Here is a 22,934-nt window from a genome sequence, read left to right on the forward strand (position 1 = left end):
AACTGAGCAGTGGCAAGAAGGGCAATTACCCTCTCACTGCCTCCACTTACCAGTCACATGCCAGGGCTGAATCCGCGTAGCTCCTTCAACAAGCACAACAGTGTGTGCAATTAGGAACCCAGCAACCGAATAAAGACCTTAAGCTGCCAGTAATCTCTCCTATTAATATAGCCCTCCTGAAAGAATCCAAACCATCCTCCCACTGAAATAAGAAGTGCAAACATATTCAACCACAGGATAGGGACTAAGAAAACTATAATACATTCGTATGATATATTAGTCCAAATAACCCAAAATTCATGGAAAGAAATGAGTGTGTTCATCATATGTTAACTACGGGGTAAGGGCTAAGAAAAATACAATACATTCACATGATGACATATTATGCAACTATTGAAATGATGCTCATGAGTTGTATTTAACAAGACTGGGAACTCCTCATGTTCTAAGACTAAGTAAGGAAATCGTGACAGAAAATTAAATATGTAGAATGATTTTTTTTTAACCATGTGACAATATAACATTAAAACGGGGCTTACAAGAGTTTTTCTCGGAGATGAAATAATGAATGATTTACTTTCCTTCTTTATATATGACTTCCCTTTTTAGATTTTCTACACTTAGCACATTTTACTTTTATATACTGGAAAAATAAGTTATTTAGTTTGACAAAGCCTTGGTTTTAGAGGCCTGATGATGAGGATGCTGAAGGAGGGTGTGCTGAGCTGGAAGGTGGCCAGGCATCGCCACAATTATGGTGCTGATTGCTGACCCCCATCCGGACACCACAAGCACTGGGGGAGGAAGGGCCCAGAGTGGTCCCTGGCTCCACCCGGCATCCTGTGGTCCAAACCCTCTGGTTATGAGCAAGTTTTTTCATGACTCACTATAGGCCCCTGGACTGGTCACTTCCCTTAAAATAATCCAGCTGGCAAAGAGCACACAGTGGTGTTGGGAGGATTAATTCATTCATGTTTATAGACAAGCTCTCTGAGATTCTTGGATGGGAGTCACTTCATGCTAAGGAGTGCGAATAATCGGCTGAGTACATTTCCAGGGCAAACTTCCTACTGCGATTCTCTAAACTCGATGCAGATGCCCAAATTCAGAACAAAATTTATGTAAGTTGGCTGGTAGACCCTGCACCATTATAATAAAAATGAATTGGATGTCAAGTATCTACAGCCAACTGAACACCACCATGCCTGTCCTTCCTGAGCTGGGTCCAGCTCCAGGCCAGTGATGAGCAGGACAGCTTGGCCCTGGGTGGGTGGCAACCCTTCCAGGTTGTATGTATCTCCACCATAGGGACGGAAGTGGTCCAAAGGTGCCATAAAAATCCGTACAGGCCCACCGGCCCTGGACCAAGCAAAAAGAAAGCCGGTGCGCAGAAAATCCTGCATGTGGCATCATAATGTTGGGAAAGGATAGTATTTTTGAAGAAAAGCAACAGCAGCAGCTTCCCAGATGAGGAACTGACTCTGGCACATCTGTGGATGAAGAATGGCTCGTGGAGCAGGCCGCCCCTATGCCAGACCAGCACTGAGTTCCAGCTGCGCGGCAGCCAGCTCCTGCCGGTAGCAAATGCCTGGTATGGGGCCTATGCCAGAACCATGCAGAAGCCTCCGGTGCTCCTCAAGGCCTGGGATAATGTTTTTCCTTCTCCCATCTCCCACCAGCCAGAGGACAAAGCATGCTCATTTCTCAGAGAAAATGGAATGCCCAAGTCAGCCCAGAAGATCTGGAAGTACATTTCAAGGTTGTCTTGTAGCCACATCTGAAGGACTTCAGCTGAAAGCCAAGATAACAGAAATAAGAAAGGCCCCACAGGAGTTGGTTTTGGACATCTTCTTCCAAAGAGGTGTGATTTATAGAGATGACAGGGAGAGAAGGTGAGTTAAATCAAGGATCGCTCTGCTCCCCAAATTACTCTGTTCCAGTCTCTGAAACCCAAAGACACATAACTAAATTAACATCTTCTGCTTATCTTTCCCACAAAGGGATCCAACTCCTTTCGTCTCTGGGGTTGGCACCTCCATGGACACAATTCCAATGTATATTTTACCTTGGCCTGCTTGGGATAGCAGCATGTCATTCTCCTAGGATGTCATTCTCCTAGTGGCCTATGAATATTAAATACACCCACTGATCTGGTCTTTGATACTAAAAAAAATAGAAACATGGATCACTGAATTCTTAGTCAATATTATGGATTAAGTTGGCTCTTAAATGAACCCAACTCAGAAGTGGTAACCAAGGGCAGTGGAGACTGGCGTTGGCTTTGCTCTAGTCTTGGTACACATTAGTCATGAAAACCTCACTTGGGCTGCCCCATCTGAAAGAACAGGAGACTACATGGATGAACTTCTTTCCAGGACAGTTGGGAGAACAAATGAGGTAAACACTGAAGGCCTGGGGAATCCTCGGGGGAGGGGGGGCAAGTTAGCATGAATTCAGATCACTATTTCTAGAAAGCAGAATGTTGACCTTTGGTTTTATTGAACGGATAAAAGCCAACATGTCTACATGGTAATGATCTGAGAGAGAGAGAACCCAGCATGCTCCAGGTTTTGAAAGGAAAGAAACCTCCCTCACTGAAACAGAGCAAAAACCAAACCTTTGCAAGCCAGAGTATAGGGGACACAGCAAAAAGGGGTATATTTAAGATGTGGTGTTTCCTCAGTGACCCCCACGATGGAGGCAGGAGATGCAGAACAAAAGGCACAGGAACAACCCTAAGACACCTCAGAACATGGGAGACAAGCGTATGGAGTATGTTCCCCATCCTATCACCGCTCCTTTCCCAAAATGGAATCCATCCAAATTCCTTGGAAATTCCCGAGAGTGCGCTCTGGGGATGACAAACCCAACAGTCATGTAGCAAGAAGAGCTGTGACACAGAAGGTGGAGGCATGTATTGGTGTCAGATAAAGAGTTAGGACCAGGGCCAGGCCTCTTCCTGTTTACTCTCAGATCTGCATATCCTTTGCTCTAATATGTAGTGTCATATTACATGGTCCCTGAAGTGTCATTTCGCAGACTCCCTCACCAACTGGCTTCAGATTAGACTCAGCCAATGCAAGTAATGGCGGCAGATTGGCAGGCAGACAAAAGAAGAATCCTGAGTATCGCTCCCTTCCATCGATCTGCTTCATGCAGTGGCTGTATCTCCACCATACGTCCAGCACCCGCTGGCCTGCCCTTCCCCTGCTGGCCCCATCTCCCACCATGTAGCTTCCATCATGGTTCCAGCGCCAGGCAGCCTGGCCCTGCGCTCTGGTTAACACCCCCCTCCCACCTCAGGTCCCCAACCTCCTGCGGCTACTTACCTCTGAGTTGCTTCACCATCCCTGTTGAGCTCGTCAGCAATTCAGACGTCCTTCTAACTAACTTTCCCTGTATTAAATTCCCTCTGCTGAACTCCTGGGCTTCCGATTTTCTTGGATTGTGACTGACGCATTTTAGGACCTAGAACCTCTATACTGTTGGTGTCTACTTCCAAATCTCCACGGGCCTTACTGTACAGTGGGGAGGCCCAAATTCCAAATGCCAGCACCTGTACCTCTTTGCCTGAAGACTTCTTTGGGAAGCTTGAGTCTTTTCTCTTATGTGCATGCTCATGGCAGGCCAGAAGTGCAGGAGGATTCAGGCACGCGTGCGAAACACACACACACACACACACACACACACACACACACACACAGAGCTTCCCTCCACGGTGACTGATGGGAGCTCTCTCTCCACTCAGGAAGTAAAACTGTGAAGTGCCTGCTCTAGCTCAGCTCCCGGAATTTCCCAGCAGAAGCAGCTCCAGTTGAACTTGATTGACAAGGCACCCTCTACCGGCTACCTTCCCTCCTCCGTCACCTTGCCACTCTACTATGGGGGTTCCACCTCTCAAATAAATTTTGCACCTAAATCCTTGGCTCAGAGTCCACATCTGGGAGAAACTTAAGTAAGGACCCTGTTTTCTTCTCCTCCTAGTTCCTTATTCTTCATGGGAGTGGAGAAAGTCACGTCCAGGGAGAACTCAGTGATGGGACTGCAGATGCTCTGAGTGAGAAGCCTGGACAGCTGGAGCATAGCTGAGTGGGCCACGGTGCTGAGGGAAGATGGGAGGCTCCGGAAACCTCCTCTAGCCTGGGTCATGACTGGTAGGAGAGCATCATCTTGAGGTCTCTGTTTTCTCTGTCCACAAAAGAGCAATCCCACCTGCTTTCCTTGAGAGCTTTCTTTATGACCATCTTGTCAAAAGAATCACAGGGAGCCAGAACACCTGACCCCAGAGGAATTTTTTAAACCAACACTCGATTTTCTGGCCCATGATGGGGAAGAGAGCGGAGGAACCTGAAGCCAGGCTTATGTGTGCTTCCAGTGAATTCTAGGGAAGTGAAATAATGACCTTGGCCCAGACAGCAAAAGACAAATTTAATTTACATGCTTCAGGCCATATATGGAAAAATCATTTAGACTGAAAAAGAAAAGTCCAAACTGCAAGTCAATAGTGGCAAACATCACACATCCCGATGGTATGTGCTGGCCTGCATTTGCTACTCTGCCGTTCCAACAGTCCCATCATTGCACATATTTGGGCCTTGTGTTTTCCATGAGGGTCTGGTCTGAAATACCATCCTGAATGTGCCCAGCCTTTGCTCCGAGGCTAGAGCCTCCACTTCGCCTCCCCCACCGCGCTCCTATTTCAAGGGCTGTCCCATCTCTCCAGCTTCTCCTCCATAACACAGTCCTCGGGACTCTCCTTATTTGTAACTTCTTAATTTAGACCTGGGCCAGTAGAAATGTATACAATGAGAGCAGAGGGAAGGTCTTATTTTAGCCAGCACTTCTGATGCTGAGAGTGGGCTGTCAGTTGAAGAGGGCCAGAGCCCCCCATCTGATGGCCGGGGCCACCCGAGGAGTCTCTCCTTGGGATGAGTAATTCCCATGCTCCACAAAGGGATATGTTTACGGACACATTCTGTGCTTCTCTGGCATCCCTCTCCATGCAGCCCAAACCACCCTGGAGACTGTAAGGAAAGCAAAGTCTTCTGGATAAGAAGATGTCGGGTTTATTTTTAAACCCAAGGATTTAAAGGGATGCCCAGAATCAGAAACCCTCAGTCCCCTCCTAACACACACACACACACACACACACACACACACACAGAGAGAGAGAGAAAGAATAGTCAGAGATAGAGGCAGCGACCGTCCTGGGGCAGATGTACTCTAAGGCCTAGGAGTGTGGTCAGAGCAAGCGCAGAAGCAGCCAGTCTGCCCGGCACCTTCCTAGCACACACCTTGCCACAGAATTTTGTCACCCCAAACAAACTCCTGCAACTTTAAACTCACTACTTATCTCTTTAAGCTGCTCTGCTCTTGGCTGTATACTTCACTCTGAAGTCTCCGTAGAACTTAGGAAGCTCTTCATGCGGTAGTTCCCAAACTTTCTCGGTTCATGGTACCCTGAACGTCTCCGTAATTTTTACACAATGCCCTCGGCTAAAAGAAACACTTAACAGTTCCACTTAAAGAGTAGTTGAGTCCAAGTAAATCAGTAAGTATGTCCTTAGTATGTCCTAACCATGTTAATAGCCATTTGGAAAAAAAATACACACAAATTGAAGGAAAAAATATTTTCTTTCATTCTCAGCCTTAACAACTTACTAAAAGGATGTGTTCGCCTGCTGGACACTCTCCCACTTCGCCAACCTTGGAGTCAGGCTGGACACATGCGCTCTCGCCTCCCATTCCATGATGGCTTTGTGTGGGACTGGTACTGCAAGTGCTGAGAACTCAACCTCATGAAGACGGGATGACACTGAAAAGCTTATCATGTGTGTTAACGCTGACACGGCCAAGGCGGTGGCGTCTGACAGACATCGGGTACTGCTGGGCTTCCCTCAAAAATGTGTACAAATTCCACAACACCTCTGTGAGCTCAGTGCGGCACCCTGGGGGTGTCTTGTGGCACCGTTTGGAAAATGCTGCCTTCCTGCCTTAAGAAACGTTCTCAACATAATGAAACTATTAGTCCATGACTCTCTCCTGATTGTGTGTAAATAAGCCCAGAACCAAAACAGATACAAGGTCACCCATGAATCAAAGCTCCCAAGAAAAGGTCTGGAAGTGCACAAACTAAACTGTAACTATGGCTACCTCAAGGGAGACAGATAACATTTGGAGGAGATGAGGATGGGGGAGCCCTTCATTTTCTCTGTAATGTGGAACTTTTCCTGGGGAGAATGTTTGCCTGTATAAGAACTATAAACAAAAAAACCCACAATTTTAATGTACTCATACTCAAAAACTTTATCTACGCCACCACTTCAGATAGGGCTAAATTCTGTGCAGAAAGGGTCAGTCCCAAACTCCAGTGGAGGGACTTAGTCACTGAAAGACTTAGCCAGGCTCTGAGGTACACCGACAGGCATACGCGTCTCACTCACTGCTCCTCACGACATTTCCCTTCTCAGGAAACTTCCATCTTTCCTCACTTCCCAGAGCAGTGACTCTCAAGGGTGATACAATCACCTGTGCGCTCTTCCACTCTAACCCCTCCAGCTGCCTTCCCAGAGTCTAATTGCTCACACCCCCCTCACGTCGTGATGGTGTGGCAGAGAAGGCCACTGTCCTCTGCTAGTCCGGGGCTGTTGCCTGGAGGCTGCTGGCAAGGACCATATATCCCAGCCTGCCCTTCCTCTAGGTGGAGCCATGGGGCAGGATCCCACCAACGAGGGAAAGGGATCAGAACCTCAAAATTCCAAATTTAAGTCTTTAACTACTCCTAAGAAGACATCTCCATTCTAAAGTCAAACAGGATTAACTCCCTAGTCCCCTCACTACATCCATTTCTCTATTCCTTTGCCTACCCATTTCTCGTCCCTTGGATAAGACTGCCCCGGGGAGGAAGGGACATGAGGTGAGAAACAGAAGGCTCTCCCTGAGAGATGGCAGAAAGACAGTAAGAGCCGGGGGCGGGGGGGGGGGGCAGATAGAGAGAAAGAGGAAGAGTAACAGATGAGCCAGAGCTGAAAACAATGTATAAAAAATATAAGAAAATAACAATCAGTAAAAACGTAAAATGAATAAAACAAAATAAAGTAAATAAAAGTACATAAAATTGTTGGGGGCTTTCAGTAACACTTCAACTTTGTAAGCTGTGTTTAGCCATGGAGTTACATCGTACACAGTGACCTGTTCCTTTGCCTTATTATCAAACCTGAGAAATTCCAGGCAAGCATGGATGAGTGATGTGGCACCATGGGATTTGAGAGGGGATCAGCCCTTGGTCAGTCGGTCCTTTTCAGTTGAAGTAAGGGGCTGGTCTGTGAACCAAGGGGCTTGACTCCTCCAGAAGGCCCTTCAGCATGGGATAGAATCGGCCTCTTTCCTGACAGTGAGTCCTCAGTTTGTGCAGAAGTACAGGACAGAACGAAGGCCCAGAATGGCCCCAGCCTTCAGAAACTCAGCCTTAACAGTAAGAGGCCATGAAACACCCAGAAAATAAAGCAGATTCAGGACTGTCGGCACCCATGCAAATACAAGTCCTTCGGTAATGGCCCCAGGCTCAAGCTTCACCCTAGCTCCTCAGGTCATGACCCTTGAGTCATTTCCTGCCCCCACTGTTTCCCTGTGCCAAGGGGGAACCTTTTTTAACCCCTAAGTAGAGTCTGAGAGAATTACTCAGATTCTTTGTTTTTTTCTTGGACCCTCAAGTGGTCAAGTCATTTAGTGGCTTCAAAAAGGGCCTGAGGGAACTTTATTCTGTTCAAAGGGAACATCCCAACTGACCACCAAGGGTCTTTGTGGAAAGCTGGGGCCAGAGCCCTTTGGCCCAGAGTGGGGGCCCAGACAGACCGTCCTCCCTGGGCCCTGCTTCTCCCCCGAGCTCCCCGACAGTCCCGAGCTTCCTGCTGCTGTTGTCCCGGCCTTCTCGTCAAAGGCCCTACAATTATGCATAATTTATTCCACATGATTGTTTGTTGCGCCTGCCAGAGGCATCTGTCGTAAATGTTTCAATACTTTAACTTTAGATGAGTTTTCCTTTGAAATAATTGTCCCCAGGGTGGTGCACTGTACAGTAAATTAACACCCATCCATCCCCGGGCCTCCTCTTGGCACAGGTTTCAGCTTCAACGCTCCCTATAAAACATTCTTTAAATGCAGCATCGCAGGCCGCGCTGGCCGCAATGGGAGGACAGGTGCCGCGTCCACACTGGATAAATAGTTGGGTGATGAGTCCCATGAGGGAAACTCCCGGGGCCAGTTGAAGAGGAGTTTGTTTGAGAGTCCTTTTAGATGTATGTTTTACAGGAGAACATGCTTTTAAGACTCACATTTGCCTTCTCCCCCACTTACTACAAACTCCTTGTTCCTTGACACAAAAATCCGTTTCCCCTCCTCTTTGAAGCCATCAGTTATCTGCTCCCACCTCTGTCGCTCTAATCACTCCCCAAGCAGCCGTGCTCTTCTCTCCATCACACACTCACCCGCGCTCACACAAACATTCACAATGACTCCGGAGGGGTGTGAACAACTGACGATTATGTCAGTGGTGGGCATTATTATGCTTTTTGCCAAATTGTTATTTCTCTGCCCCAGTAGCTTCTCAACTCTGCAAAGCAAGGGCCGGGCTCGTAAGGCTCTGTGTTTAGTCAGCTACGATGAGGAAGGATGTGCTGACTTACTGACTGAACGCTTGTGCCCGTCCTCTGCCCCTTGTTCTCAGATCCACTCTCTGCCATTCCCTTCCTCTGCTTGCTTTGCAGGGTACTAACCCCTGAAAATGATATTCCCCAGACTGAAGTCAACAACTGACTTTGAGTTGGGTTTGGCCAATGGGTGGGCGGAGACTAGAGGGAGGAGGGGGAGACACGGGTTCTTTCTCCTCCACTCTCCCCATCTGCTTCAGAAGGCATCTCTAGAAGTAGCCACACCTCCCGCAGGGTTCTGGCCCCCACTGGGTGGTCCTGGAGCCTGGCTTCTCATAACCACGCCTCCCTCCTTATCTTTCCAGTCCTAAGAATGGCAGCAAATCCCTGTGGCTGCCTCACTGTTCAGGGACATTTCCCCCTACATGCCCGGTTCGAACTCCTCTAATTAGGTCCTCGGATTGTTTTCCCTCAACTGGCAAGTGCTCTGCTGAGTGTACCCTGGCTAATACAAAGTTTGTTGGGGGAAAAAAAAAGGAGGCATGGGCTGGAATTAGAAAATTAGGAGGGGCTGAGTGAAAAGTCAGAGGGATGAGAGGAAAGATTGGGACTGCTCTCCAACCCCACCATACATAGCACGTTGCCATTTGTACTCAGCTTAGAGCTTTATCATCCTGCAAAAACAGAAAAATCTTGCCCCAGAGGGAAACTTGAGAAAACCTCCAAATCCGTCCAGGATAGACTAGTCCAGAAAAGATTTAAACTGATCCAGGAGAGAAAAAAAAAAAAAGAGCCTGTTCTTTTATTAAAGTCTCAGACTCTATATTCTTCCTTGGAAACACAACATATATATATCTGTGTTTATGTTCCTGAATTTTCCCTACTGTCTGTTGAACCTCCTGCTGTAAATTGAGCTAATTCTACCCACTGTTGTCCTCCGTGGAGATAGAACATCACCCCGTAAGCATTTACACAAAAAGAAACAATAGGGCAGCAAGTTTATCTTATACCCATCTTTCCAATGAATACCCCTGTCCTTCTTGCCTTTAGTACAAGGAAGAAGAAGCAAGGATGACGTTTTAGTAGTGTTTGAGGAAATGTTTAGGGAAAACATTTGAAAGACAGAGAAGCAAGTCCTCAAGAACATCGCTCTGAGTCAGGCCACCTGGCTTATACTCTAGCTCCGCCACGTATTAGCACTGAGCAAACTGTTTCGTTCTTTAATCCTCAGGCTTCTCATGCATAAACTGGAGATGATAATGGTTTTGAGACTTAAATGAAATAAAACATGTAAAGCCTTACACACAGAAAGCACCCCATAAATATTACTCATATTTTTATCATTACTACTATCCTCATTATGCCCATACCCTTGAAAAGCATAAGAATGGATATAAGAAGCCTAAAAGAGACCCATTTTAGACCTAGACATCTGCAGATTGAAAGTGATGGAGAAACATTTATCATGCAAATGGATGTCAAAAGAAAGCTTGAGGGGCTCTGGGTAGCTCAGTCCTTAAGCATCTGCCTTCGGCTCAGGACGAGATCCCAGGGTCCTGGGATGGAGCCCCGCATAGGGGCTCCCTGCTCCGCTGGGAGCTGGCTTCTTCCTCTCCCCCTCCCCCTGCTTGTGTTCCCTCTCTCGCTGGCTATCTCTCTCTCTGCCAAATAAATAAATAATATCTTAAAAAAAAAAAAAACTCGAGTAGCAACACTTCTATCAGACATACTAGACTTCAAAACAAAGACTATAACAAGAGACAAGAAGGACACTATATAATCATAAAGGGAACAATCCAACAAAAAGATCTAAGAATTGTAAGTACTTATGCACACAACATGGGAGCACCCAAATATTAAAAAGTTAATAACAAACATAAAGGAACTAATACAATAATAGTAGGGGACTGTAACACCCCCTTTACATCAATAGACAGATCATCTGAGCAGAAAATCAACAAGGAAACGATGGCTTTGAATGACACACTGGACCAGATGGATTTCACAGACATATTATAGAACATTTCATCCTAAAACAGAATACACATTCTTTACAAGTGCACATGGCACATTTCCAGAATAGCTCACTTTTAGGTCACAAAACAAGTCTCAACAAATACAAAAAGATTGAAATCATACCATGCACCTTTTCTGACATAACACTATGAAACTAGAAGTCAACCACAAGAAAAAATTTGGAAAAAACACAAATACATGGAGGCTAAACAACGTGCTAATAAAAAACAATTAATGGGTCAACCAGAAAATCAAAAAGAAATTAAAACAAAATACATGGAAACAAATGAAAATGAAAATGCAATGGTCCAAAATCTCTGGAATGCTGCAAAAGTGATCCTAAGAGGGAAGTATAGAGCAATACAGGTCTACCTCAAGAAGCAAGAAAAATCTCAAATAAACAACCTAACCTTACACCTAAAGGAGCTAGAAAAAGGACAGCAAATGAAGCCTAATGCCAGCAGAGGAAGGAAATAAAAAGATTAGAGCAGAAATAAATGACATAGAAACTAAAAAAAAAACAAAAAAAAAAAAACAACAGCAAAACAGATCAATGAAACCAGGAGCTGGTTCTTTGAAAAAATTAATAAAATTGATAAACCTGTAGCTAGATTTATCGAAAAAAGAGAAAGGACACAAATAAAATCACAAACGAGAGGAGAAATCACAACCAACAACACAGAAATACAATTATAAGAGAGTATTATGAAAAACTATATGCCAAAAAAAGAAGAAATAGACACATTTCTAAAAACCCATAACTGCCTGAAACAGGAAGAAACAGAAAACTTGAACAGACTGATAACCAGCGAAGAAATGGAATCGGTAATGAGAAAACTCCAAACAAACAAAAGTCCAGGGCCAGATGGCTTTACAGGTGAATTCTACCAAACATTTCAAAAAGAGTTAATACTTTACATCAGAAACCAGGGATGCACTGTATGGTGACTAACATAATATAATAAAAAAATTTTTTTAAAAAAAGTAGAGTTAATACCCATTCTTTTCAAACTATTCCAAAAAATGGAAAAGGAAGGAAAACTTCCAAATTCTTTCTATGAGGCCAGCATTACCCTGATACCAAAACCAGACAAAGACTCCACTAAAACAGAGAACTACAGGCCACTATCCCTGATGAACAGGGGTGCAAAAATTGATAAAACACTAGCAAAACAAATCCAATAGTACAGTAAAAAAATCATTCACCACAATCAAGTGAGATTTATTTCTGGGTTGCAAGGTGGTTCACCATTCACAAATCAACCAACATGACACACCACATTAATAAAAGACAGAATAAGAACCATATGATCATTTCAATAGATGCAGAAAACGCATTGACAAAGTACAACATCCATTAATGATAAAAACCCACAACAAAGTAGGTTTAGAGGGAACATATCTCAACATAATAAAGGCCATATATGAAAAACCCACAGCTATTATCATCTTCAATGAGGAAAAACTGAGAGCTTTTCCTCTGCGGTCAGGAACAAGACAGGGATGTCCACTCTCACCATTGTTATTTAACATAGTACTGGAAGTCCTAGCCACAGCAACCAGACAACAAAAAGAAATAAAAAGGTATCCAAATCAGCAAGGAAGAAGTGAAACTTTCACTATTTGTGGATGACAGGATACCCTATATAGAAAACCCGAAGACTCCATCAAAAAACTGCTAGAACTGACGAACAAATCAGTAGAGTCATAGGACACAAAATCAATGTACAGGAATCTGCTGCATTTCTATATACCATACCAACATATACCATACCATATATATATATACACCATACCAATAACGAAACAGCAGGAAGAGAAATTAAGGTATTAACCCCATTTACAATTGCACCAAAAACTATAAGAATCCTGGGAATAAGTCTAACCAAAGAGGTAAAAGACCTGTACTCTGAAAACTATAAAACACCAATGAGAGAAATTGAAGATGACACAAAGAAATGGAAAAACATTCCATGCTCACAGATTGGAAGAACAAATATTGTTAAAATGTCTATATTGCCCAAAGCAATCTACACATTTAATGCAATCCCTATCACAATACCAACAGCATTTTTCACAGAGCTAGAACAATCCTAAAATTTGTATGGAACCACATAAGACCCCAAATAGCTGAAGCAATCTTGAAAAAGAAAAGCAAAGCTGGAGGCATCACAATTCCAGACTTCGAGTTATATTACAAAGCTGTAGCAATCAAGACAGTATGGTGCCAGCACAAAAATAGACACAGCCATCAATAGAACAGAATAGAAAATCCAGAAATGAACCCACAACTATATGGTCAATTAATCTTCAACAAAGCAGGAAAGAATAGCCAATGGAACAAAGACAATCTCTTCAACAAATGGTGTTGCCAAAACTGGATAGCAACATGCAAAAGAATGAAACTGGACCACTTTCTCACACCATACTCAAAAATAGGTACAAAATGTATGAAAGACCTGAAACCATAAAAATCCTAGAGGAAATCACAGGCAGTAACCTCTTTGACATCAGCTGTAGCAACTTCCTTCTAGATATGCCTCTTGAGACAAGTGAAACAAAAGCAAAAATAAACTATTGGGACTTCACAAAATAAAAAGCTTCTGCACACTGAAGGAAACAATCAACAAAACTAAAAGGCAACCTACAGGATGGGAGAAGATATTGGCAAATGACATATTTGAAAAAGGGTTAGTATAAAGAATTTATAAAAGTCAACACCTAAAAAATGAATAATCCAATTAAAAATGAGCAAAAGACATGAATAGACATTTTTCCAAAGACGACATACAAATGGCCAACAGACATGAGAAGATGCTCAACAACACTGATCATCGGGGAAATACAAATCAAAGACTACAATGAGATATCACTTCATACCTGTCAGAATGGCTAAAATAAAAGAAGGAAGAAACAAGTGTTACCGAGGATATAGAGAAAAAGGAACCTTCTTGCACTGTTGGTGGGAATGCAAACTGGTGCAGCCACTCTGAAAAACAGTACGAAGATTCTTCAAAAAGTTAAAAATAGAACTACCCTATGACCCAGCAATTGCACTACTAGGTATTTATCCAAGGGATGCAAAAATACTAATCACAGGGATACATGCATTCTGATGTTTATAGCAGCATTATCTGCAATAGCCAAATATGGAAACAGCCCAAGTGTCCATCAACTGATGAATGGATAAAGAAGATATGGTGTAGATATACAATGGAATATTACTCAGCCATCAAAAAGAATGACGCCTTGCCATTTGCAATGACGCGGATGGAGCTACCGGGTAATACGCTAAGCGAAGTCAGTCAGTCAGAGAAAGACATATATCATATGATTTCACTCATATGTGGAATTTAAGAAACAAAACAAATGAGCAAAGGGGTAAAAAAAAGAGAGGGAAAGGCAAACCAAGAAACAGACTCTTTACAGAGAATAAACTGATGGTTACAGAGGGGAGGTGGGGGGGGATGAGTTAAGGAGGAGTTGGGGATCAAGGAGGGCACGTGTTGTGGCGAGTACCAGGTATTACATGGAAGTGTTGAATCACTATATTGTACACCTAAAACTAATATTACACTGTATGTTAACTAACAGGAATTTAAATAAAAACTTTTTTAAAAAGGCAGATATAAAAACAACAGATGTAAGAATATCTAAATTAGCAACATCTGAGACAAATAAGAGACCATCTATGCCCCAAAGTTCTGGGCTAATGACCAACATCATCTCTCACATAAACAAAGAGAGTCACCAACTCTCAGAACTGCAGGGGCTATAATCCACTCTCCCCATGTGACAGCTGAAGCAGAAGAGTCCCAGCTTCCTGATGAGAGTACTATGACCCTGCCAACGTTGGGACATATCGTATTGTCCCTCCCCAATGTGGACATGTAGTTACCACCTCATTACAGTATAGACTGTTTCATTTCAGATCAGCATCATGTTATGTGATGTAAATTGTTCTCTGGGAAGCCTTATAAAGAGAGAACAAAAAAGCAATGGGACACCGCTAACAGCATACTTAACAGTGAAAGGCCCATTTTTTTTTCTCCTAAGATCAAGAACAAGACAAGAAAGTCTGCTCTCATCACTTCTATTCAACATTGTACAAGAGATTCTAGTCAGGGCAATTAGCTGGGAAAAAAAGAGAGAGAAAAAGAAGCAGGGGGAGGCGGGGAGAAAGAAATAAAATGCATCCAGATCGGGGAAGGAAAAAGTAAAACCATCTCTATTCACAGATGACATGATTTTATAAATAGAAAATCCTAAGGAATTCACTAAAATCTATTAGAATTAAAAAATGAGTTCAGCAAAGCTGTGGGATACAAAATCAATATACAAAAAAATCAAGGGGCCCCTAGGTGGCACAGTTGGTGGAGGGTCTGACTCTTGGTTTCGGCTGGGGTCATGATCTCAGGGTTGTGAGATCGAGCCCCATGTCAGGCTCCAAGCTCAGAGAAGAGTCTGTTGGAATTTGTCTCTCCCTTACCCTCTGCCCCTCCCCATGCTCACTCACATGCTCTCTCTCTATCTAAAATAAATAAATAAATCTTTTTCAAAAAATCAATTGTATTTCTATATGCTAACAATGAACAATGCAAAATTGAAATTAAGAAAACAATTACATTTGCAATAGCATCAAAAGGAATAAAATAACTATAAACAAATTCGACAAAATATGTACAATACTTGTATGCTGAAAATATAAAACACTGTTGAAAGAAACTAAAGAAGATCTAAATAAAGATACACCATGTTCATAGATTATAAGACTTCATAGTGTCAAGAGGGCAATAGTTCCTAAAGTAATCTACAGATTCAACTCAATCCCTATCAAAAATCCTAGCTTGGGTTTTTTGCAGAAATTGACAAGCTGGTCATGAAATTCATATGGAAATGCAAGGCACCCAGAGTTGGCAAAACAATTTTGAAAAAGCAGCACAAAGTCAAAGTCACATTCCCAATTTCAAAACTCATTACACAGGTGTAGTAATTAAGACAATGTGGTACTGGTATAAGGACAGATATATAGATTAATGGAATAGAACAGAGTATCTAGAAATAAACTCTTACACTTAAGGTAAATAGATTTTTGATGAGGGTGTCAATATAATTCAATGGGGAAAACAGTCTTTCAACAAATGGTCCTAGGACAATTGAATATCCACATGCAAAAAAAAAAAAAAGAATTTGGACCCCTTAGTTATATCATACAGAAAAATTAACTCAAAATGGATCATGCACCTAAAAGGTAAGTGTTAACCTCATAATCTCTTAGAAGAAAACCTAGGAGTCTGTCTCTATGACACTGAACTAAGAATGGTTTCTTAGATATGACACAAAAGCACAAGTGACAAAAGGAAATACATACAAGTTGAATTATGACAAAAAACTTTTGTGCTTTGAATTATATCAATAAAATGAAAAAAATCCATAGAATGGGAGAAAATATTTGTAAATCATACCATACAAGGGATTGGTATTCAGACTATGTAAATAACTCTTATAACACAATCATAAAAAAACAATTTAAAAAATGGGCAAAGAATCTGAATAGGCATTTTTCCAAAGAAGGCACATAAATAACCAATAAGCACACGAAAAAATGTTCAACATCATTAGTCATTAGGGATATACTAAAGAGAACCACAGTGAAATACCACTTCACACAACTAGGATGGATAAAATAAAAAAGATAAAAGGAAGTGTTGCTGAAATGTGGAGAAATCAGAGCCCTCATACATTGGTTAGAATGTAAAATGGGGGGCGCCTGAGTTAAGCATCCGACTCTTGGTTTCAGCTCAGGTCATGATCTCAGGCTCCTGAGATTAAGCCTAACATCAGGACCTGCGCTCAGCGGGGAGTCTGCTTCAGATTCCCGCCCTCCTTCACCCTCTGCCCCTGCCCACCACCCCCATGCACACACTTGCACACTGGTGTGCTCTCTCACTCTCTAAAGTAAATACATAAACCTTTAAAAAATAATAATGTAAAATGGTATGTTACTTTCGGAAATAGTATGGCAGTTCTTCAAAATGTTAAATATGCAGCTACCACGAGACCCAGTAATTCCACTCTTACGTATATATCCAAGAGAAATGAAAACACACATCCATACAAAAACTTGTAGACAAATATTCATAGTACCGTTATTCGTAACAGCCAAAAAGTGGAAGCCATGCAGATGTCCATCAAGTGATAAATGAGGTATATTCCCAACAAGGAACGTTATTTGGCAATAAAAAAGCACTAAGTACTGATGTAGCTAAAACATGGATGAATCATGAGAACATTTTGCCAAGTGAAAGAAGCTAAATACCACATTTTGCATGCGTCCACGGACATGAAAGTTCAGAATAAGCAAATCCATAGAAACAAAAAGTAAATAGTTGTTTCCCAGAGCTTGGTAACTACTGGGTAGAGGGTTTCTTTTTGGGGTGATAAAAATATTTTAAACTTAGATGGTGGAAATGGCTGCATAAATCTGCAAATATACAAAAACTAATGAGCTGTAGATTTTAAATGGGTGAATTTTACAGTCTGAGAACTAAATCTCAATAAAGATGTTTTTAAAAATGGGCTAGGTATCTTCAAACTTAAAAAAAAAAAAGAGCAATGGGCCTTGGGGATCAGGTGAAGTTGAGTTTGACTACCAGCTTCCCCACAAGTTATGTGGTCTTTGCCAAATCCCCATACCGCTCTGGGTCTCAATAAATGGTAGCTAATCATCCAAAAGGAAGGAAGGAAGGAGAGGTAGGGATGTGCAGCCTGAAGGTCACGGTGAAGGCAGAGCCAAGATGATCCTCTGGGATGAATGACGCATATCCAAGACAACCAGCAGACTTTGGGACTTAGTCCCTCTCTATTTCCCAGCAGAAGGTGCCTTTCCTAAATAGCCCACACACGAGGGTGCCCCCAGAGCCATGTTATGCCGTGGGCATTGACCTCGACTCTTCCTACAGGCAAGAGCAACATCCCTCCCATCAGACAGCAATATGTGCCCCTCCTGTCATCTCCCACCTTTGGCTAGATTTACAGCAAGAACAGAACATTTACAATATTAACAGAATGGAGGGAGGACAAGAAGGATGTTGACAATCAAATTCCAGGCCATTTTCACCTTGCACTGCTCATCTGGGAAGGTCATTTTCTCCCCAGTGCCCATAAGACATTAGAGGCTTTGAGCTTTGCATTCTCGACAGTGTAATGGAAATAGATGTTGAATGTTAAAACATAAACATATGTATCATTCATAATGCATTCAGATGTTTTTCAATTATTCATGGTTCCTGAAAGTTATGTGACCTATCATGCATATACATCCAAGCAAAGTTTATATTAGAACCACAGCCTCAATGTACGCAATTCCAGCTCCTTGGCATTCCCGTCTATGGAATTAAAATAAATGAGTCAGTGGTCAATAAAAGTTACATGTGATTTCCATAAAATTATCCATTGTATATCGCTCTGGGGTGGAGAAAGAAGGTTGCCTGGAGTTGCCGAAGCTGACAGAACACAGAATGCTTGCTTTCTGATGAGGGTGGTGGTGATGATTAGACTTCGCTAAGAATGAATTCATTATTTCCCCAAATAATTGGTGGTCTTGGACTTACTTTTCGTCTAGGAAAAAGAATAACTCAGAGGGCCACCCTCTTTCTCTTCTGTTTAAGTCCTGTTGCCTTTAAAAAAAAAGAGAGAGAGAGAGAGAGAGAGAGAGAGAAAGAAGAAAAAAACCCAGTGTTCTGGGCTCAAAAACACCACATTCTTCTGTTTTGGTGCTTGAATAAATTTGCATGTTAACATGAATGGTTCCAACTTTAAGAATGTAAAATTAAATGAAATTTGAATTCAAATCCAAGATGGAGAAAAGACACATGCAAAAACAACAGATTTCCAATCTTGTTGATTTTTTTCAGGAGCCAGATTAGGAAAGACATAAACACACACACACACACACACACACACACACACACACACACACACGGTTTCAAAGCAGGGTGGCGCTCAGAGGAGACAGGCGGTGCCAAAGAGGAGCCCCCACCCCGTACCCCTGGCTCACACACACTATGAGTATTTACAGATCACAGCACAGATTCTGAAGCTGTTTTAATGTCTGAATGCCACCCTAAAACTCAGAAATAGGACTCAGAAGACACGTTCACCATCACATTCCTACTTGTGAAGGCCCACCCAGACAAAATGAAATCTAAGGAACACTCTATGAGTAGCTCCAGTGAGCACAGGCACAAATTTGCCTCTGTCAACCCGAAGAGCCATTTCCTGCTTGGACTTCTTCACTGCACTGGAAGGGCAGTATCATGTAGTGGTTAGAGACACCGATTGCCAGAGATGGACCGGGGCTGGAATCCCAGATCCACACACCATTTACGGGCTGGGTGACCTCTGGCAACTGACTTAAGCTACGAACGTAACTCTTTTCATTAGTTTTCATTTACCTAACAAGAGTGCCAGCCTCCTAAATTTATTGTGAGAATAAAATAACATAATGCACTGAGAATGGCACCTAGCCTGGAGCAAGCTGACGAGGGTTAGCTGCCATTGTGTGAGTTGGTATGGTGGTAGTTATCATTATTAGATAGTCAGGTGATGGAATCTGGAAGAATCGGGCCAGAAACTATTTCTTTCTTCTCCAACCTACTCTCCCATTTTGCCCAGACACTGCCACCCAAGAAAGAGAGATAAATCAAGTCATGGCAAAACCCTGCTCCCCATGAGCTCTGGGTGCAGGTCAACGAGAAGTGTCGTGAATCACTCCTTCCTGTCGCATTCCCGTCAACCCCTTCTTCCTGCCCAGTCTCTGTCCGTGAAGGCGCTCCAAATGAAATGACAACAGGATCTTAAGAAATAAAGAAGACAGCGGGCAGCAAGGGCCAGCATCTTACCTCATCTTCATTCTCAGTCATATCAGTACCCAATTTCTGGACAACCGACTTGCCACTCGCCTTCAACATTTTCTCTCGAACTTTGGTTTCATACTCAGGCCGGGAGTGTTCCTAAAACCCAAGAGTCAATGCGTAGTTAGTAAAAAGGCAGAAGAGGGACCCTGGCCTGTGGGTTATAACCAGACACCATAAGTACAATAAAGTCAGGACTTAGGATCAAATGCTATTAGACATGAACTGTCACGCCACACATGGTCACAAGGAGTCTAGACCAGGAACACAATGTGGGGGAGAGAGAGGGGACACATAACAGTTGTTAACACACTGAAAACCAAACCTGGGCACGTTCCTGGGGATGGCGCCGGTGTTGAGAAAGGAGAGAGGAAACGTTAACAGGGCAACTGACACAAACAGAAGCATCTGGTCATCCTACTAACTATTCTCATACCTCAAACTTTAAGTTTCAATGAGCCAAATCCCAGCTAGAGAAACAGATGTGCCCCACAGCTGGGAATTGGGGCAACGACAAAACTTCTTCCTGCTCCATTATTCTGCAAGCTAAAATGGCGACCAATAAACATCAAAGTTAAAGATGGCCACAGGGAATCTTAAAACTCACTTGCCTAAACCTGTTTCCTGTACAGCCTAGGTGAGTAACTCATTGGCAAGTACACCAATGCTCAAGAGATATCGCTGAGCCATTCAGCAATACAAACCTGAATAGTGAGTCACCAGGCATGGGAAAGAGCACCTAACTAATCAAGAGGACTACGGTCAAATCAATGCAGATGCTGAAGCAGGAAGATGCATGACTTACTTCAAAGAGAATTTAACAGTGAACACCTGGCCTCGTTGGCAGGTCTCCCCTGCAGCGTCTAAGGATGAATATCTACAGGTGTGAGGACTTCATGTTCCCGCATCATTTATCGATACCTCCTAGGCAAGGATTCAGGCACTGGCTCACAGTTGACTCAGAGGACACACGTTTCTTTACCGCTGCTCACACAGCAGAGATTCCAAAAGCCAACAAGCCAGGCTCCTGAACAGTCTTTGGCTTTCCCAGGACATGCCATGACATTGGAGAGGAGAAACCATGCCCGTGGCTTATAAACATCACCAATACAACAGGAGGTGATGCTATCCAAGGGTTTTGAGACATCCCGTCACTACCGATCTCCAAAGCTGCATCAGCCTCATTGCTTCCACGTCTTCTCTGCTGTGGCATACCTGGTAGAGTCTCCTCCCTCTCGAATAGCCTAGAATTTTATAGCTAATACCACCCGCAGTTCTCAATTATGTATTTTTCTTTTATTATTTCCTAGCTGTTTTGCATGTGAGTCTTTTTATGTTTTTTATACTAATCTTATTTTGTATTTCTCACAGTAATCAGCACCATGTGGAGCACCCAGAAACCTCGACATGCTTGTGAAACTCACTGATTTTGTCTCTCACCTTCATCCGTTCTCCAACACATCATTTCCCAATTTGTGTACTACAAGAGTTGTAGCCAAAAAGGGATTCCAGGGGTTAAGAGATTGGAAAAGCCCACACAACGTATCACCTGAGCATATTAGATGCTCTGAAAAATTCTACTGTGAAGACACTTGCTTAATGTTTTTAAACCCACCACTTCTTGCAAAAATCCTTTTGCCTCCAACAATGATAATCCTACAGGAATACTTTGAGAAATTTGGTTTGAAGTTGTCCTCCATGGCCCCCGAAATCTGGTCAATTTTCATTTATATTATTTCCATGCAAGATTTTCATTTAAAAACTATAGCAGTATCTTTTTGGTGAGTACCATACTGTGGATTCTAAATCCCCTCAATCTAGAGTTGTTTCTACCTTTCATACCCTGCAAAGGGGCTGAGGAACATTCCCTGACTGACCAGGAGGCTGCTCTTGACCTGCCTCTGACTTTTCGAAGAAATGCCATGACATCTAGATGTGTCCACGCATCCCTCTAGATGTGGCTGGCCCACCCCGCCCCACGCGGGGCCCCCACTCAGAACCCCTCATCTGTTTAGAACAAGCTGAGCGTTCTCGGCACATACACAGCAGTCCAAGACTCTCGAAGCAGAGTCCAGCTGAAGCAGGTCAGACAAGGATCTCTCTGTTTGTGGCCAAGAAGGTCGGGTGGGGTTACAGAATTCCTCAAAGGCAGGGAGCTGGAAAACTGAGCTCCTGGCCTGAGCAGAATCCAGCCCCTGTGTGGGCTGCTCCAGGGCACCCAGCCACGGGCCAGTCCTCCTTATCCCGGCTGTTTCTCCTACACAGCCTCTCTGCATTGAGGGTCTGATGCAAAATCGTCACAAATACATAATAACCCCTCCCACCACGACTCTGGGAAATATTTCCCAAAGCTACTTCTACCTGGTTGGTGTCCTCAGGAGCTGGCTGAAGGAAGGCCCCAGGCCAACTCAGGACCAGCCTTCTCTGATCTGAAGAGGTAAATCCAGAGAGACATTCAACAAATGTCTTCATCAAAGAGTTTTTAAACTCCTACTGTGCTGTGCACTCTTTTCCAGGCTCTGAGGCCACAGTGGAGCCTGAGCTTATCTTCAAGCAGAAGAAGGTGACAATAAGCAAACTCACAAACCAGAAACCAGCAGCTAAGGATAAGGACAATAGAAGAAGTAAAACAGGATGGCTGCTTCAGAATGGGGATTCAGGGAAGGCCAGTCTGAGGAACGTAATGTTTGGCTGGGATGGAAAAGCCAAGAAAGGATAGGCCCCATGGAGACTGGAACATTCTAGGCAGAGGGAACAGCCAGTGCAAAGACTAGAATGAGCTGGGGGAGAGAATGAAGGTCTATGTGGCTGGAAGTTCTGAGCAAGGAGGAGAATGATACGTACTGAGGTCAGAAAGGGAGGTAGAGGATCTTGCTTCCTATGTGATAAGACGCCATGTAGGACACCTAAAGCTTGATATCATGACAAGGGGTGGGAGAAAGATGGAGGGGAGGACATCTGTGTTCAGACAAGGCCACACTCTAGGAGGAACACCTGGGGCCTGACTGACAGAAGCTAATCAGGCAAGTGAGGCCCACTGAGCTGAAGATTATCCCTCTTCAGAGCGAAAGACTCTTGAGGTCTGGCAGGCTTCCCTTCAGCAAGAACAGAATCCAAAGGGTCCTTTACCAAATCCCTCGAGGTAGCCCTCCCGGTTCCACATGAAGGCCCCCTTAGACAGGGTCCACACTGAACCAGGAAGGTGAGCTTGGATTTGGTTGTTCATGTCCTTCCCTGCCCTGAAACAAAACTATCTCCAGGCTCCTTCCACTTCTCCTTGATTTACAACCTGGACTTGAGGCACTCCACTCGTTCAACCCTTCCTGGCATGGCCCACATGGTGGAAGCACCCTGG

General features: G+C 43.5%; 1 protein-coding gene across 2 annotated transcripts in view; it reads right to left on the reverse strand.

The window, feature by feature from the left end:
• ANO2 (anoctamin 2) overlaps positions 1-22,934 on the reverse strand; it is a 340,386-nt gene that overhangs the window by 135,220 nt on the left and 182,232 nt on the right. For both annotated transcript variants that reach the window (XM_044385290.3, XM_057319039.1), the window contains one exon: positions 19,568-19,678. In XM_044385290.3, the coding sequence (XP_044241225.3) occupies positions 19,568-19,678 (111 nt within the window). The remainder of the gene's footprint in view (positions 1-19,567; positions 19,679-22,934) is intronic.

The sequence above is a fragment of the Ursus arctos genome, unplaced genomic scaffold, assembly GCF_023065955.2.
Source record: "Ursus arctos isolate Adak ecotype North America unplaced genomic scaffold, UrsArc2.0 scaffold_26, whole genome shotgun sequence".
Taxonomy (NCBI): domain Eukaryota; kingdom Metazoa; phylum Chordata; class Mammalia; order Carnivora; family Ursidae; genus Ursus; species Ursus arctos.